This window comes from Cervus canadensis, chromosome 8, assembly GCF_019320065.1.
Source record: "Cervus canadensis isolate Bull #8, Minnesota chromosome 8, ASM1932006v1, whole genome shotgun sequence".
Classification (NCBI taxonomy): Eukaryota; Metazoa; Chordata; class Mammalia; order Artiodactyla; family Cervidae; genus Cervus; species Cervus canadensis.
Window position 1 is genome coordinate 64290040 of NC_057393.1, and position 18305 is coordinate 64308344.

Sequence of the window (18305 nt, forward strand, 5' to 3'; positions counted from 1 at the left end):
CAATTTTAGAATTAAGTAGAATTACACAGTATATACTCTTTTTTGTCTGACTTTTTCCGCTTCAGTAGGTCAGTCAGCTCAATCACTCAGTCATGTCTTTGCGACTCTTTGCGACCCCATGGCCTTTCTTATCTCTCCTTGCTATTCTTTGGAACTCTGCATTCAAATAGGTATATCTTTCCTTTTCTCCTTTGCTTTTGTCTTCTCTTTTTCCCTCAGCTATTTGTAAGGCCTCCTCAGACAGCCATTTTGCTTTTTTGCATTTCTTTTTCTTCGGGATGGCCTTGCTCCCTGTCTCCTGTACAGTGTCACAAACCTCTGTCCATAGTTCATCAGGCACTCTATCAGATCTAGTTCCTTAAATCTGTTTCTCACTTCCACTGTATAATTGTTAGGGATTTGATTTAGGTCATACCTGAATGGTCTTGTGGTTTTCCCTACTTTCTCCAATTTAAGTCTGAATTTGGCAATAAGGAATTCATGATCTGAGCCACAGTCAGCTCCCGGTCTTGTTTTTGCTGACTGTATGGAACTTCTCCATCTTTGGCTGCAAAGAATATAATCAATCTGATTTCACTATTGACCATCTGGTGATGTCCATGTGTAGAATCTTCTCTTGTGTTGTTGGAAGAGGGTGTCTGAGATGACCAGTGCGTTCTCTTGGTAGAAGAACTCTATTAGCCTTTGCCTTGCTTCATTCTGTACTCCAGGGCTGAATTTGCCTGTTACTCCAGGTGTTTCTTGACTTCCTACTCTTGCATTCCAGTCCCCTACAATGAAAAGGACATCTTTTTTGGGTGTTAATTCTAGAAGGTCTTATAGGTCTTCATGGAACCGTACAACTTATGCTTCTTTGGCATTACTGGTCGGGGCATAGACTTGAATTACCGTGATATTGAATAGTTTGCCTTGGAAACGAACAGAGATCATTGTGTCGTTTTTGAGACTGCATCCAAGTACTGCATTTTGGACTCTTGTTGACTATGATGGCTACTCCATTTCTTCTAAGGGATTCTTGCCCACAGTAGTCAATTTAATGGTCATCTGAGTTAAATTCACCCATTCCAGTCCATTTTAGTTCACTGATTCATAAAATGTCGATGTTCTTTCTTGCCATCTCCGGTTTGATCACTTCCAATTTGCCTTGATTCATGGACCTAACATTCCAGGTTCCTGTGCGATATTGTTCTTTACAGCATCGGACCTTGCTTTCATCACCAGTCACATCCACAACTTGGTGTTGTTTTTGCTTTGGCTCCATCTCTTTATTCTTTCTGGAGTTATTTCTCCACTGATCTCCAGTAGCATATTGGGCACCTATCGACCTGGGGAGTTCATCTTTCAGTGTCCTATCTTTTTGCCTTTTCATACTGTTCATGGGGCTCTCAAGGCAGGAATACTGAAGTGGTTTGCCATTCCCTTCTCCAGTGGACCACATTTTGTCAGAACTCTCCACCATGACCCATCCATCTTGGGTGGCCCTACACAGCATGGCTCATACTTTCATTGAGTTAGACAAGGCTGTGGTCCATATGATTAGATTGGTTAGTTTTCTGTAAGGGTGGTTTTCAGTCTGTCTTCCCTCTAATGGAGAAGGATAAGAGGCTTATGAAAGCTTCCTGATGGGATAGATTTACTGAGGGGGATACTGGGTCTTGTTCTGATGGGCAGGGCCATGCTCAGTAAATCTTTAATCCAATTTTAATTATTTTGAGACTCAAGCATGTTGTTGCCCATATCAGTAGTTCATCCTTTTTATTGCTGAATAATATCCTGATGTATGGAGATACCACACTGTATTTATTTAATTACCAGTTGATATATATTTGGGCTGTTTCTAGTTTGGGACTGTTAAAGTTGTTGTGGATATTGTGTACAAGTTTTTGTATAGACATGGACTTTCTTTCTTTTGGATAAATACTTGTTATCTTTTAGTCGCAAAGTTGTGTCTGACTCTTTGCAACCCCATGGAATGCAGCATGCCAGGCTTCCTTGTCCTTCACCATCTCCCAGAATTTGCTCAGACTCATGTCCATTGAGTCAGTGATGCCATCCAACCATCTCATCCTCTGTCGCCCCTGATACTAGGAAAGATTGAGGGCAGGAGGAGAAAGAGGATGAGATGGATAAATACTTAGAAGTTGAATAGCTGGGACTATTCAACTTAGAAGTTGAATATCTGGGTTATCTAGCCATATGTTTTTTATTTTATAATATTTGAGAATTTTTCCAGATATATTTGTTTCTTATTTCTAATTTAACTTAATAATGGTTAGAAAATGTACTTTACGTGATTTGAGTCCTTTTAAATTTATTTTGACTTGTTTTATGGTCTAGTGTTTAATCTGACTTGATCCATATACACTTGAAAAGAGTGTGTATTCTGCTGTTGTTGAGTGGAGTGTTCTGTACAAGTGAGTTTAATTAGTTGATTGTGTTGTTCAGCTCAGCAAATGCTTTGTGGTTTTGTGCCTCTGAAGTTTTGTTTAAATAGTTCTTCCTACCTCAAGTCACATTTTCTTTGATTAACTTTATAATATTAGTTTTACATTTACACGTTTAATCTATCCAGATTCCATCTTTGAGTGTGATACTAGGTGGGAACTAGTTTCATTTTTCTCCATGTAGAGAGATAATTTTCTCAAAACCATCTGTTAAACAATCATCTTTTATCATTTGATTTAAAGTGTATATGTCTCCGAGCTCTATGTTCTGTCTCATATGTCTGATCTTAAAACAACATCACACTCTTTATTGCTGTGGTGTTATACTATGCCTTGGTTTCTGGTATATGAGGTTTTCCCGTTTACTTGCCTTTTGTATACCTGACTTACCTGTTCATGAATCTTTATTCACCTATATGACTTTTATAGTGAGTTTATCAAGTATGTTAAAAATCCAGTTGGACATTTTATTTCGACTGTATTGAATTTATAGATTAATTTAGGGGTAATAGACATCTGTGCTTCTGTGCTTGCTCCCTCAGTCATGTCCAGCTCTTTGAGACCCCATGGACTGTAGCCCTCTAGGTTCTTGCCTGGAAAATCTGGGAATTCTCCAGGCAAGAATACTAGAGAGGGGTTGCCACGCCCTCCTCCAGGGGATCTTCCCAACCCAGGAATCAAACCCAGGTCTCAAGCATTGCAGGCAGATTCTTTACCATCTAAGCCAACAGGGGACCTCAGTAGACATCTGCATATTATTAACCATTCTATCCAAGTGTGTGGAGAATCTCTCCATTTACTCAGGTCATCTTCTGGGTTCTTTATTAAAATTTTTACCATTTTCTTCCCAGTGGGGCCCTGTTTAAGTAATTCATAGTTGTTTTATTGATTCCATTGCTATCATAATAGTATATTATTTTAATTATGTTTTCTAGTTGGTTATTGCTGGTATTTTTTAATGTATGCTATTGACTTTCTACATTTTAGATTTTAGTGTATACTATTGTTTTTTAGATTTGACTTGTATATCGATAATCTAATTTGACTCATTTTTTTAAAATAAGGGAGCTCAGTTTGTTTGTTTACTTTCAGCTGTGCTGGGTCTTCGTTACTATACGGGCTTTTCTCTAGTTGCTGAGAGTGAGGGCCACTCTCTAGTTGAGGGGTGCAGAGTTCTCGTCACAGTGGCTTCTTTTATTGCAGAGCACAGGTCCTGGGGCGTGCAGGCTTCAGTCGTTGTGGCACTCGGGCTCTGGAGCACAGCTCTTAGTAGCTGTGGCGCGCAGGCTTAGCTGCTCCGTGGCATGTGGGATCCTCCTGGACCAGAGATCGAGCCTGTGTCTCCTGCACTGGCAGGGGGATTCTCCACCACTGAGCCACCAGGGAAGCCCGTCATTTGACTCCTATTGATTCAAATAGATGATTACTTATATTGTTTTTTCCAGAATATGATTATTATATCATCTGCCAATAATGATAGTGTTACCTTTTCTTCCCAATTCTCATACTGCTTACCTCTTTTTATTATTGACAGTAATATGTTGTATATTAGTTGTAGTGTTCAGCCTTGTCTTCTTTCCCTAAGGGGAATGAGTTTAATGTTTGTCTATTAAATCTAAAGTATGGTTTAAGATTTTTCTTAAAAAAAAAAAACAAACCTTTACAGAATTAAGAAAAGTGTCTTCTGTTCTTAATTTCCAAAGAGTTTTTTTTCATTAATAACTGTTGATCTTTATCAGATTCTTTTTCTGCATCAATTAAAAAAAATATTTTCTCCTTTTATCTATTAGTATAGTGAACAACATTGATAGATTTCTTTTATATTGAACAATCCTTATAATAACTGAATAAATACTGCTTGATCATAATGTATTAATTTTTAATATACCTTTTGATTTGAATAGCTAACTCTTTATTTTGGATCTTTGCATCTGTGTTCATAAATGAAAGCCTATAATTTTTTTGGTCTAGTTTTATAATCCAGATTATTAGGTACCTTTTGTTCTTTTGCTTTTAGTCTTTAATGTATTTGTATTCCATATTTATTAGTGTTATTCATGGCATTTTCTACTTTTTTTTTGCATTTTCTACCTTTTAGAGTTCATCAATTTCATCTAGGTTTAAAAAATTCATTAGAGGTACATGTTTTTTCATATTAATATATTATTTTTATACAGACTTTTTTTTTAGAGCAGCTTAAGTTTCTAAAGTTATGTCTTATTCTTTTATTGATAACATTCATCTGTCTCTTCATTTTTCCCAATTCTCTGTTTATTTCTGTGTGTTAGATAGGTCGGTTGGCTATATTTCCCAGTCTTGAAGAAGTGCCTTACATAGGAGATGTCCAATGGGGTCCAGCAGGGCACTCTTCTCTGGTCACCAGAGGTATACACTCTAGAAGTATCCCTCTTCTCTTGTGGCAAGGTGAACTTTATGGGCATGCTGGTAAGCAGGACTGGCCCCTGGCCCAGTTGTCTGTGAAGCTGTGCCTCATGTGGTGACTGAGGGCCCACTGGGTGGCACAGTATCTTCCTGTGTGGTTGGTTGTGCATTCCCGAGGGACTCAAGGCTGGTGCCAGTCCACTGGTAAGCAAGTCCATGTCCCCACACAGTTGCTCGTGAGCTCCAGGGGAGCTCATGGCTTGTGCCAACCCACTGGTGAGTGGGGTCGATTCCCAGTGGTACTAGGCCAGAGGGAAGATTCTAAAATGGCATTTGCTAGTACCAATGTTATTATGGTAGAATGCTTCAAAAATGGCTGTTTCACCAGTGTCTGCATCCCTAGAGGGAGTACCAGTTGGCTTCTGCCACCCCAAAAGGTTCTCCAAGATCAGCAAGTGGGTCTGACCCGGGCTCCTTTCAAATTACTGCCTCTGCGCTGAGACTTGCAGCATGTGAGATTTTGTGGACGTCCTTTGAGTGGAGTATCTATTTCCTATAGTCCTTTGGCTCCCCTTATCCTAGGCCCCACTGGTTTTCAAAGCCAGGTGTTCTGGGGGCTTGTCTTCCTGATGCAGAATCCCTAGGTTGAGGAGCCTGATTCAGGGCTCAAACCCCTTGCTCCTTGGGGAGGACCTCTATGATGGTGATATTCCTCTTTGTGGGTCACCAAGCTGAGAGTGTAGATCCTGACTATACCGTGTCCCCATCCCTCCTACCATCTCATTGTGGTTCCTTTTTTAAGTCTTTAGTGTGGAAAACATTTTCTTCTAGTCTCTCTCATTTTCATAGATAAAGACAGCTGTTCTATAACTGGTTGTGAATCTGATGCATCCATGGGAGGCGGTGAGTTCAGGGTCCTCCTACTCTATTTTGGCCACCTCCAGTTTCTTTTTTTTTCCATTAAGATCATGTCTCGATGATCAGTCTGCATAATTAACCAGTCTCTTTTTCCTGAAATGCATATTGGATTACCTCCATCTCCAATAGTTTGGGTTTCCTTCTCTTTCTTGTTCTGCCTACAACGCGGGAGACCCGGGTTCAATCCCTGGGTCGGGAAGATCCCCTGGAGAAGGAAATAGCAACCCACTCTAGTACTCTTGCCTGGAAAATCCGATGGATGAAGGAGCCTGATAGGCTACAGTCCATGGGGTCGCAAAGAGTCGGACACGACTTAGCGACTTCACTTCACTTTTCTTTCTTGTTACACCCATTAGGTGTAATCATTTCCCAGTAATACTGTCTTACTTTCTAAGAGCTCACCTACCCTCACAGTTTCTATTTCACTTCTCGTAACTCTCAGATGTCTGTCTTTAATGCTGACGCCCCTCCAGAGTCCAGCAGTGGATTTTTCCACTAGTTAACTCATCTCCTCATATCTCAAACTGACTGCATTGTTATATTAGGCACCCAAGCTCATGATCTCAGAGTCAGTCCTGCTTCTTCTTGCTTGCTTACTTGACCTTCTCTGTATCCTTATATCGAGTTGATTTCCCAGACCAGTTGATTCTCTTTCTAAATGCTCCCTACACCATTCCTTTATATTTACACTGCTATCCATTACCAACATCCAGAGTGTTACAACAGCCTTATTACGGACTTCTTCATCAACATTTTTTTCTCCTTGCTGCATAGTGCTGCTAGAGTAATCTTCATAAGATACCACTTTAATCCTCTGATTTTTCTGCTAAAACTCTTCATTGTAACCCTCTTCTTTTTCTTATAGAAGAAAACTCCTAGCATTCAAATATCAATACAGTCTAGCCCCTAACCTCCCTTTCCTTAATTTTTGCTATGCAATCCTCAGTACTCATTAAAATAATTAGCTTGCTGCTCCCAAGCTTTAGCCCCTACCTCTTTACCTATCCAGCTTTTACCTATTTTTCAAAGCCATATCTTTTTCTCTAGCTGAGAGTGACCTCTTCTGAGTCAGAGCCAGTTGGCATTGATCATTTCCTAACTGGCATTGCTTTTTATTTTTATTCCTAAAACATGTATTTATATGAGAGGCACCATGGTATGTTTAAGAGCTTCAGCAAATTAACTTTTCTGTGGTTCACTTTGTTTAATGGAACATAATAAACATATCTCATAGTGTTGTGAAAAATAAATAAAACTACGCATTACAGTCCTTATGTTCAAATACAGTCATGTTCAAATAGAGCTTCTTTATATGATGATGATGATGGTGATGATTCTTGAATAATGAGATAAAATAGAATTCTTGTCCTTAAGGAGTTTTAATATTTTCTAAAACTATGTTAATATTCTCCTTTGGATTCTTGAGATTCTAGGTTTAGCATATAGCTTTTGCAGTAGGTATTTGTTTGACATTATCAGGACGTGGGCTTACAGCAGGTTTGGACTAGGGAGTCACAGTGACAGGGTGCTGTCAGTGCAGCTTGTACTCTTTAAATTAATCAGAAATATAAAAGTCTGCAAAACAAGTCTTTCCATGAAATATTTAGGGGATTTGTATGCTTTGGAAGTTACTTGTATTTTATCTGCTTTTATAATAAACTTTTTTCATTGTATTTGTCTTCCATTTTTTAAATTATGAAAATATGATAACACGTTTATAGGAAACTTGAAAATGCAGAACAGAGTTACATGTAGTTCCACTATATATTACAATTATTTTTTAAAGTAGGTAAATTAAGAGTTTTAGTTGGAGTTTCAGTATCAAGCTCTCAAAAATTAACAGAATGAATATACAGAGAAATGGAAGGATATACTAGACCTGGAAAGCACTATAAACCAGTTCAACATAATTAAGATTTACACAATTTTCATATAACAATAGGATACAAATTCTATTCAAGTTCCCATAGACTATAAACTATGAAGACATTGGAACATATCCAGGAACATAAGACCAAGTGCAAAAATTCCATGGCCTCAAATCATGCACTGTTCTCTTTTCACTGTGGTATTATGTTAGAGATCAATATCAAAATATATTTGAAAATAACCCACATATTTTCAAGTGTAATATGACATTTACCAAGAGAGATATTTGACTTAGCTATTTATTGAGAGCCTCAACAAAATTAGAAGACTGAAAAAACACAGCGGGTGGTTGCAGAGAAGAAAGTGTTTGAATGAGAAATTAACATCAAAGATACTTTAAAAATCTCATTTTTGGGAAGTTAAATGTCAACAATATTTGTAATAGAATAAAAATGAAAAGAGAATTTGTTGTACACTGAAGCTGTTCAATGTAATTAAATACAATGTGGAGTCTTGAATGAAGTATGAAAACAAATAATGGACACTAGCAAAGATTTTGTGAAATTTGAACAAAATCTTACTTTAATTAATAATGCTGTATCACGTGTTAATTTCCTGTCGTCGTTTTTTTTTACAACATAGTATTTCTTTATATTCTCAGAATTGGATTAGAAGTTTCAAGCCTTGTTCAAATTTTTTCCTATAATAAACATTTAAATACTAATAACAATTTAGGAAGGTGTTTTTTTTTCTCATTAAAATATAATCTTTTTAGGACTAGGAGCTCCATTATCCATTCTAGATGAATTTCTTGATGAATCCTCTCAACTGCAATCTGATTCACATGAACCCATTTTGTCTGTACAATCTCAGGATCCAGCTGCCAGCCAAAAAGCATCCAACATATTTATCAAGGAGACAGCATCAAAAAAAGGTAACTAGAATAAAGATTTCTGCTTGAAAGAAGGGCATAAACAAACTAGAGAATGATAAAGACTCTTATGATGACCAAAATGGCAGTCTTGTTTGAAGTTGATTGGTTTATCTGTTATGTCTAAATTCCTTCATATGAGGCTAGTCTCTGAAATCTAATCTCAGTAGTGCAACTCTTTCACTTTTAGCTCAGAGAAATAGCCAACAGATCTACGACTTTCTAACAGTGAATTTTCATGTTTGGAATATCTAAAGGTTCAAAGTATCTACAGATCTCTTTCACATTCAGGATGATCTGAATACTTTTCTTTGGCTGGGGAGGGGATGGGTGCATGCTGTCCAACATGTAGGATCTTAGTTCCCTGACAAGGGATTGAAGTGCTTCCTGCAGTGGAAGGGTGGAGTCCCAACCACTGGACTGCCCAGTGGAAATCCTAGGAAGATCTGAATTAAAAACAAAACAAAACAAAACAACTTTCATTTCATTCAACTTGTATTTGGAACCACCAGTAGACTAACCTTGAGAACCCATGAGATCTCTTTGGGGGCCATTGTTGTAGAATAATCTATTGCTTTCAAGATTATACTTTCTCTCTTATAATTGAGTAGAATACTCTCCCTTCTATGTGTCTGAGCTTCTAAATCTTTTCTTTATATCTAATTGTCTGTTATTTTAATATCATATTTTCAGAAGCACTAAAATCTCAAGAGTCATCAACTTATCTGCATTCCACCCCTTATAGCGTTTCCCAAACTCCTACCACCATTTTCATGGAGACCATACGCTTCTTGATGAAGGTCAATGCTGTGCAGGTGAGAATATTTGGAATAGGGCAAGTAGAGGGAAAAATTGTAATGAGCTACTTATTCTGTTATAGTGGTGTCTTTGCAAGTTTAAATGTGTATGATGCAGAAATCAAACATGTTTCTAAGAGCACACCATAGGCCTAATAGGATAAACATCCAAATGTGAACTACTCTCTGCAGAAAGCATTAGCAGACCTCACTGCCAGTCTGCTTCCTATAGAATATCAGCAAAGCAAAGTCAGACTCTGAGTTGTGTGGCCTGATGTTACTTTAATATGGGAACTCATATTATGTGAGTGTTAGGGGTTCACAGGAGCCTAAGCACACCCTTCTTTCCTTCCAGATTCTGAACCAATTGAAACTATTACACAGTGCTATTGGGGGATAAAAATATTAATCTTTTAGTGATAAAACTGGGCTGGATATGTGATTGGTCCCAGATCTGACTTAGCCATGCAGTCATAGGTAGAACAGCTGGAGAGTTGCAATCTCCTCCCAGAGAAGAAGAGCATCCTGCAAGGTCTACCTACCACATAGGCAATGAGAAACATATCCATGAAGCAAGCAGTAAGAGAGAGAGCAAGATGCAGGAGCCAAGAGAATTGGCCCTCAATCTGTAGAGTGCATGCCCCACTTGAGGGTGGGCAAACTCAAGAAAGGGCAAGAATTACGAACTCAGTAAGAGTGGACCACATAAAACAGGAGCCTTTAACTTACTAACCATTCACAGTAGAGAAACATGCTGCCTGTCTCCCTAATTAAATGAATCACTTCCCGCCGCCCCCCCCCCCCATGTCCAAGAGCCTGAATGCAGGTAGAGGAAAGAGCTGCAGAGCCTCCCCTGTATTTTCCTAAGCAGGTATTAATGATAGTGGAAGTTTCTGTGTTACAGGCTGGGATGGGAACAGAGGGAGAAGAAGGGTTTCCTCTCTACTTAGCAAGTACACATGAGTTTGTCAAATTTGCAGGCCTTAAATCATATTAAAAACAAAGAATAGCCCAAAGTGTAACTGGTGAATATAACAAATGTTTGAGAGTATGTCAGAAACAGACATTTATGTTTCTAAGATCCCAGGTCTAGAATTTTAGAAAGGGAAGTTTTGCCTCATTCTGAGTTTCCTTGTAAACACAAGTGCCTGAAAATTTACCTTATATTTTAATTTGGTGGTTGATGAAATGCCTATGTATGCTACACAGCAGGCTAAAACTCATCTAGTATGACCAGCAAGACCAGGATTGTATAGTTCTACAGATAATTAACTTGGAAATATTGCTACCTGAATAGCTCTTAATGGAACCATGATATGCTGAATGTTCATAACTCACCTCTAACCTTTTGAAATTGATCATCATCTCATTCTATAATATATTCCTTATTATTTATTATCAGAGGCATAATCTTCAGCCATGAGAGCTGTGGAACTGACACAGTGCAGTCATTTACATGTTTCTTATCATCTGATTTTTCCTTGCAGTATGTACACAGAGTGCTTGCCCATGAGCTACTGTGCCCTCATGGAGGCCCCAGCTGTGAGTATTATTTGGTGCTGGCCCAGACACACCTTCTCAAGAAGGACTTTGCTAAAGCAGAGGAATACCTTCAACAAGCAGCCCAGATGGACTACCTGGTAATTGCTTTTGCTAGAGTGTCTTAAATTTAGTTTGGATAAAGGACAAGCAGGCCTTCTTAAAGGTGGTGATGCCATATGACAGGTAGACTTGTGATTACCAGAGGTGGGGGTCATCAGCTGTCAGTTAACTCATTTTATCTAATTTCCTTCCATTTGTTTTTCTTAATTAATCATGACTTTTACAAAGGCCAGAGAAAAGGTAAGGACAGCTCTTTAGCAGACAGTTTATCTACTTCAATTTTCCCGAACTTCTGCTTTCTTTGTGAACACCATCATGGTTATGCTTGAGTGTTTTTCTTAATATTTACCCAAAGGACAAAATGACTTTGAAGAATGAGAGGGCAGTCCTAGAACAGTATTTCCCAGTGCAGCTGAATGGCCCTCTTTCTAATTTGCAAAAGAACTTGGAACTTCATTTAAATCAAAATGTTAAAAAAAATCATTAATATGCTTTTAAATACTATCTCATCCCATGTACTATTTGTTCTTCACTTTCTCAGAACCCTAATGTCTGGGGCGTGAAGGGTCATCTCTATTTTTTGAGTGGAAATCATGTGGAGGCCAAGGCATGCTATGAGCGAACCATTAGTTTTGTAGTGGATGCTTCTGAAATGCACTTTATCTTCCTGCGCCTGGGGCAAATATATCTGGAAGAGAAAGAGGTGAGGAATAGAGGATGGGGAATAACTGGTCATGGTCTGAGACCTGATTAACATTAACATCCTTCTTTGAGGACTAAAAATAGTAATATGATAATGATACTTTTACATCCAAAGGTAAAGTGACTTGCTCAACATCAGATAACCAATAATTAATAGAAATAGGATTCAAACCCAGGCAGTCTAATATTCGGTTCAGTTCAGTCGCTCAGTTGTGTCCGACTCTTTGTGACCCCATGGACTGCAGCACGCCAGGCCCCCGTGTCCATCACTAACTCCTGGAGCTTACTCCAACTCATGTCCATTGAGTCAGTGATACCATCCAACCATCTCATCCTCTGTCATCCCCTTCTCCTTCTGCCCTCAATCTTTCCCAGCATCAGGGTCTTTTCAAATGAGTCAGTTCTTTGCATCAGGTGGCCAGAGTATTGGAGTTTCAGCTTTAGCATCAGTCCTTCCAATGAATATTCTGCGAAAAAACATTTATAAAGGATACACTGCTTTGTAATAAAAACACTGTGAAAAAAAAGTACTGAGAAAAAACATTTACAAAGGATATACTGCTAAAGGACTGCTATCCAGAATATACAAAGAACTCTTAAAATTGAACAATGAGAAAATACACAACTCATTTAAGAAAAGGGCCAAAGACCTTAACAAGCAAAATACAGATGAAATACAAAAGAAAGAAGGGAACTACCTGATGGTCTAGTACTTAAGACTCCATGCTTCCACTGGAGGGGCTGCAGATTTTACCCCTGGTCAGGGAACTAAGATCCTGCATGCCACACAGTGTGGCCAAAAAATTTAATAAGAAAGAAGAAATACAGATGGAAAATAAACACATGAAAAGATGCTCCACATCATATATCATTAGGGAAATGCAAATTAAAACAGTAACGAAATATAACTACACACCAAAATCTGCCACACTGACATTGCCAAATGCTGCTAAGGATGTGGGAGCAACAGGAATTCTCTTTCATTGCTGGTGGGAATGCAAAATGACATAGCTACTTTGTAAGACAGTTTGGCAATTCCTAAAAAAATAAAAAATATTTTTACCCTATGATGCAGCAGTTATGCTCCTTGTATTTACATAAAGAAGTTGAAAACTCATCTCCATACCAAAACCTGCACATGGGTGTTTATAGTAGCTTTATTCATAATGGCCTAAACTTGGACTCAACCAAGATGTTTTTCAGTAGGTGAATGGATAAATAATCTGTGGTACAGCCAGATAATAGAATATTATGCAGTGCTAAAAAGCTATGAAGCTGTTAGGCTATAAAAAAACATAAAAGGAGCCTTAAATGCTTGTTATTTAGTGAAAAAATCAAATGTGCGAAAGCTGGGCGGAGCATGATACCAACTGTATGATATTCTGGAAGAGGTAAAACCATGGAGACAGTAAAGGTATCAGTGATTTCCAGGGACTGGAGGAAGGAGAGAGATGAATAGATGAAGCACAGAGGGTTTTAAGGACAGTGAAAATACTCTAATGATGGAAACATGTCACACGTTTGTCCAAACCCATAGAATGTACAACTCCAAGAGTGTACCCTGAGGAAAACTGTGGTCTTTAGGTGATGATGATATGTCAGTGTAGGTTCATTAGTTGTAACAAACATAACACTTTGGTGGAGGATGTTGCTAATGGGAGAGCCTATGCATGTGTAGGGACTGGGGGTAATTGGAAAATCTCTGTAGTTTCAGTTTTGCTGTGAACATAAAACTTCTCTTAAAAAGTTGTCATAATATGAGTCCTTAATAATCCAAGGACTCATCTAACTTAGATTGGTGTGGAGTATTAATACAAGTACAGAAGCCCCATGATTATTCTGGCAATGCGGTATTTAAAGCTTCTAGAAGAACAACAGCTTAGTGGTGCTTTCTTTCTACAGTACGAAAAGGCAAAGAAAACCTACTTGCAAGCCTGTAAGAGATCACCTTCGTGCCTTACCTGGCTAGGACTGGGAATCGCCTGTTACCGGGTAAGAGTTTGAGGCATTGAGACCAGCCTGTGCATAGAGCTGACCTTGGCTCCTTGGCCTTCCAGGCATCCATGGGGTTTGAATGATGGTGCGAAGGCTATCAGGGCAATCTTCTCTAATAAAAAGTTGCTCTTCAGTGCTGTTCAGTAGAAAACTGAAGTTCAATCTGAACTACAAAACTAAAATGTTCTTTAAAAATCCCACAAAAACTAAAGTGTGAAGCTATATAATAAAAAAAATTAATGTTATTTGGTACATAAGGTCATAATTTTATGATGTTATCTGTAAGAGAAAAGTGATATAGGATGTGAAGAATCTACTCAATTAAAGAAGCTAACTGATACTTATTAAGCTCTGTGGCCCTTCTATATTCAGGTAAAGTTGCTACACAGCTTCTGGTAGATCTTCTGTTCCTCTGCCACTGAAAACTCTTTAGTCACCCTTCCCTCCTTTCCTCTAGTCTTTGAAAGAGGCATGCATTCTCCTGTTCTTGTCTAACTCCTTCATGTGTGTTTGTGATCTTTCCCTCTCCTTTTCTCCTAATCCCTTACTTTATTAATATTTTCTTTCTTTTGATTTACATCGTTAAGGTTTTCTTCTCAATCAGCTCTTTCCATGTACTTTCCTCCTTCAACAACAATAACAACCTCCCTGGTTGTTAACCTTAAACAAAAGAGTGTTTACATGCCTTGATTCCTATCCCTCATTGCTGTTTTATTTTTTAAATCATAAAGGTAAAACATGATCATTATAGAAAATATGGATGATACACAATATGAAGAAAACATGAAAGTATTCTTAATCCCACCACTAATGATAACCAATGATGTTAACATTTGAATGCATTTTCCTCCAGTCTTTTTTTATACATATATGGTGCTAGTGGTAAAGAAACTGCCTGCTAGTGCAGGAGACATAAGAGACACAGGTTTGATCCCTGGGTTGGGAAGACCCCCTGGAGTAGGGCATGGCAACCCACTCCAATATTCTTGCGTGGAGAATCCAGTGGACAGAGGAGCCTGGCGGGCTATAGTCCATGGGGTCGCAAATGGTTGGACATGACTAAAGTGACTTAGCATGGAAGTAATTTTAATGTATAAGATTGTAAATAATATATTTGCTGCTTTGTAATCTTTTTTCTACTTGACAATATAGCATTGGTACTTTCTCATATCATCAAATAGTCTAAAACATGAATTTTGATAACTGTGTAGTATTCCCTGGTTTGGATGAATAAGTAAGATTACCATGTAATTTATCATATAAACCTGGACCCTTTTAAGAATGTAAAGGGCAATATTAATAATTACACTGGGACATAGCCAACTGGGACATGTGATCACTTATATAGAAGCCATATGCCCTCTGTTCCACCTTCCCAGAAAGGATGTAAAACAACTGTTGGTGTTGAAAACCAAACAGCACCTTCGAAAGTCAAGAAACCAACTATATAAACATTCTTAGACATAAATCTCTGTGCTTAATTCTGTTATTTCCTTAGGATGTATTCATAGAGAATGTAGAAAAATGTTAGTCTTTATACTGTCAACTCATGTTCTAGAAAGGCTATTTACTGATTTTTACTCTGCCAGGTATGAGAATCCATTTTACTGTTAACTTCATCAACAATGGGCATATCATTTGCCAATTTTCTTGGCTGTGCCACACAGATTGTGGGATTTTTTTTTTTTCAAATTGTAGGATCTTAATTTCCTGACCAGGGATTAAACCTGGGCCCTTAGCAGTGACAGCATGGAGTCCTAACCCCTGGACCACTGGGGAATCCCAATATGTATCTTAATTTACATTTTCATCACTAAAGAAGTTGAAATCATGTGATACAAGTATTTCTTTACTTGTGAATTATATGTTCATTTCCTAGGTTGCATTTACCCTTCACTTCCTTGCAATTAGATGTATAACCCTAACACTTGGCTGAAATTTCTCTGATGAGGACCACATATAACATCCTAATTGCCAAATGCAGTAGACTCTTAGATGAATTCTCTGTGACACTTAACCTGTTGACTGCTAACTTCTTGAAGCCCTCTCCTCCATTGACTTCCACAAGGTTGTCCTTCTCACCCTTTTTTGCTGACTCCTGGTCTTTTACCCACCATAATTGTTGCGTCCTCCTGGGTTCTATAGCCAGCTCTTCTGCTGTCACCGTATTTCTTCTCACTAAGAAATAACATCTACCCCAGTGGTCTTAACTACTGCTTGTGCCCCAATCAATTCTAAAGTTTCAGTTCCTAACACTTTCATGTTCTGACCCTTATGTCAAACAGATCCATTTGGTGGTCCGCTAGACACTTCATAATGTACGTATCCAAAGTATAACCTAACTTATCTCTGGAGGATTCTCACATTCCTTAAGCCTGTATGTTCTCCTTTATTCCCTATCTTAGTGAATGGGACTAAATGAACTCTGTCAACCAAGCCAGAAACTTAAAAGCTATCCTAGTCTACTTCTATTTAGGCATCGAATAGCCTATTAATTTTGTCTCCTAAATGTCTCTTGAGTCTATTCTCTCCTCCTCATCCTACTTTTGCTGCTCTAATTCAAGCTTTATCCCCCTTTACTTGCTAGGCTAGTCTCCTGTCCTCCCTCAATTCATCTGCTTCGTTGTTATCAAAGTGGTCTTTAAAATATGCAAATACCTATTATTTCCCTATTTAAACCCTTCAATATTACCCCTTGTTTCAGAATAATAATCAGATTTTTTTTGAATGATCTGGTCTCTCCCTAACTCTCTGTGTTATCACTTCCTTTGTTCTCTTTCTCTTTCTCACCTTATTTCTCTCTCTCCCACCCATCTCTTCTCCAGCCACACAGGTTTATTAAGAGTTTGCTGAGCATGCCATTCTCTCTGAAGCCTCCATGCTTCTGTATATGAAATTCCTCTTACCTGGAATGACTTGAAATATAGCTAACAAACTCTTACTTATTTGTCGAGATTGACTTCAGCAATGTTTCTTCTCTGAAGCCTTCCTTTACTCTCAGGAAGAATTATTCCTCTGTCCCTCCACTAGATTATACATACATACATACATACATACATATGTGGGCGTGTGTGTGCTTATTTTGTATCAGAACTCTTCATGTGTTTGAGTTTTCATTTTGTCTTAATATTTTATATATCTGTCACAAAAGGGCAAAAGGTTGTATTTTTTTTTCTTTTGTATTTGAGGGCAAAGGTTGTATTTTTTTCTTTTGTTCAAATTATCTAGCATATTGCCTGGCACAGAGTAAAGCCTTAGCAAGTATAGGTTGATTAAATAATTAATATCTCCAAGACATTTAAAGTGTGGGAAAATGTATGGGCATTTTTGAAAGGCCATTGTTCGTATTGTCTTGGGCCTAGAAACCCGTTATCATCTTTTATAAAACAGGAAAATGAAGAGCAGTTTTACTAGGGAGAGAGAAGTATCTTATCGTTTCCTTAGGTGGCCTTTTGGAAGATTTTACAAAGCAAACTCACCATATTAGGGGCAACAATGATATCCATGTGCCCAGAGCTCAGGGAGCACCCTAGAATCTCTGAGTATTTTATAGATTGCTCCAGATTGTGCTGTCAATAACTAATGTTAGGGAAAGAGAAGCTTTCTGACCAATAGTATTTTGACAGACTAATAGGACTTTAATTTAAGAAAGAGATACATGATGTAAATGAAACAACTACAGATGTATCTGACATCCCATTGTGTACAGGGAAATCACTGAATGATGCACAAATGATAGTGAATACTTTTGGTTTTTCCAGCCCTGGCACCTGAAGCTCCATGGGGGCACGGAAGCCCTGATGGGCCTGCTGTAGAGAGAGGGAAGAAGAGGGGTATAAATTGAGAGCCCAGCAGACAGGGCTCCAGATTCCCCTACCTGATTATTTTTTTCAGTAGTATTTTTTTCTGCATGTTCCTTATTTACTTACTTACTTATTTTTGGCCGCATGTGGTCTTAGTTGCAGCACATGGAATCTTTGTTGTGGCATGTGGGATCTTTGCAGCACACGGGCTCTTCCTCGTGGAAGCACGCTTCTCTCTAGCTGTGATGAGAGGGCTCCATTGTCTCATGGTATGTGGGATCTTAGTCCCCCAGTGGGAATCGAACCCACATCCCCTGCACTGGAAGGTGGATTCTTAACCACTAGACCACCAGGGAAGTCCCCTACCTGACTTTTTAATCAACGCAGTTCTACTTTTAACTCATTCACATATTGGAACACCACCGCAAAAGATGTTGTTTGAACAATGATTTCTGTTGCTAAATTTTTTTTAAGTTGAAAATTATTAGTATGGGTCACACATACACCAGTACTATTTGGACATAGCATTTTCAGCCAAACAGATTCCGGCTGGCTTTAGTGGAAATTACTCTGACTTAACAAATTACGTATCTTCTTTTCCTGTCAAGCTGGAGGAGCTCACAGAGGCTGAGGATGCTCTCTCTGAAGCCAATGCTTTGAACAACTACAATGCTGAAGTGTGGGCATATCTGGCTCTGGTCTGCCTGAAAGTGAGTGTTTATTATCCTTACACAGTGTCCTTGGGCAGAGAGGTGAGGGACCAAGTGAAGAAAGGGATAGTGGGAAGGCCATCAATTCATGATAGTTGAGGTTTGATGAGCTTAGATTTGGTCATTATACTGATGATGAAGGAGGGGCCATG

General features: G+C 38.5%; 1 protein-coding gene across 6 annotated transcripts in view; it reads left to right on the plus strand.

Moving 5' to 3' along the window:
* CFAP70 (cilia and flagella associated protein 70) overlaps nucleotides 1–18305 on the plus strand; it is an 87447-nt gene that overhangs the window by 59365 nt on the left and 9777 nt on the right. For 4 of the 6 annotated variants that reach the window (XM_043476599.1, XM_043476600.1, XM_043476603.1 and 1 more), the window contains 6 exons: nucleotides 8389–8547; nucleotides 9238–9359; nucleotides 10829–10981; nucleotides 11485–11646; nucleotides 13548–13637; nucleotides 18052–18153. In XM_043476599.1, coding sequence (XP_043332534.1) covers nucleotides 8389–8547; nucleotides 9238–9359; nucleotides 10829–10981; nucleotides 11485–11646; nucleotides 13548–13637; nucleotides 18052–18153 — 788 coding nt within the window. The remainder of the gene's footprint in view (nucleotides 1–8388; nucleotides 8548–9237; nucleotides 9360–10828; nucleotides 10982–11484; nucleotides 11647–13547; nucleotides 13638–18051; nucleotides 18154–18305) is intronic. The other 2 variants (XM_043476602.1, XM_043476601.1) reach the window with 2 other exon arrangements.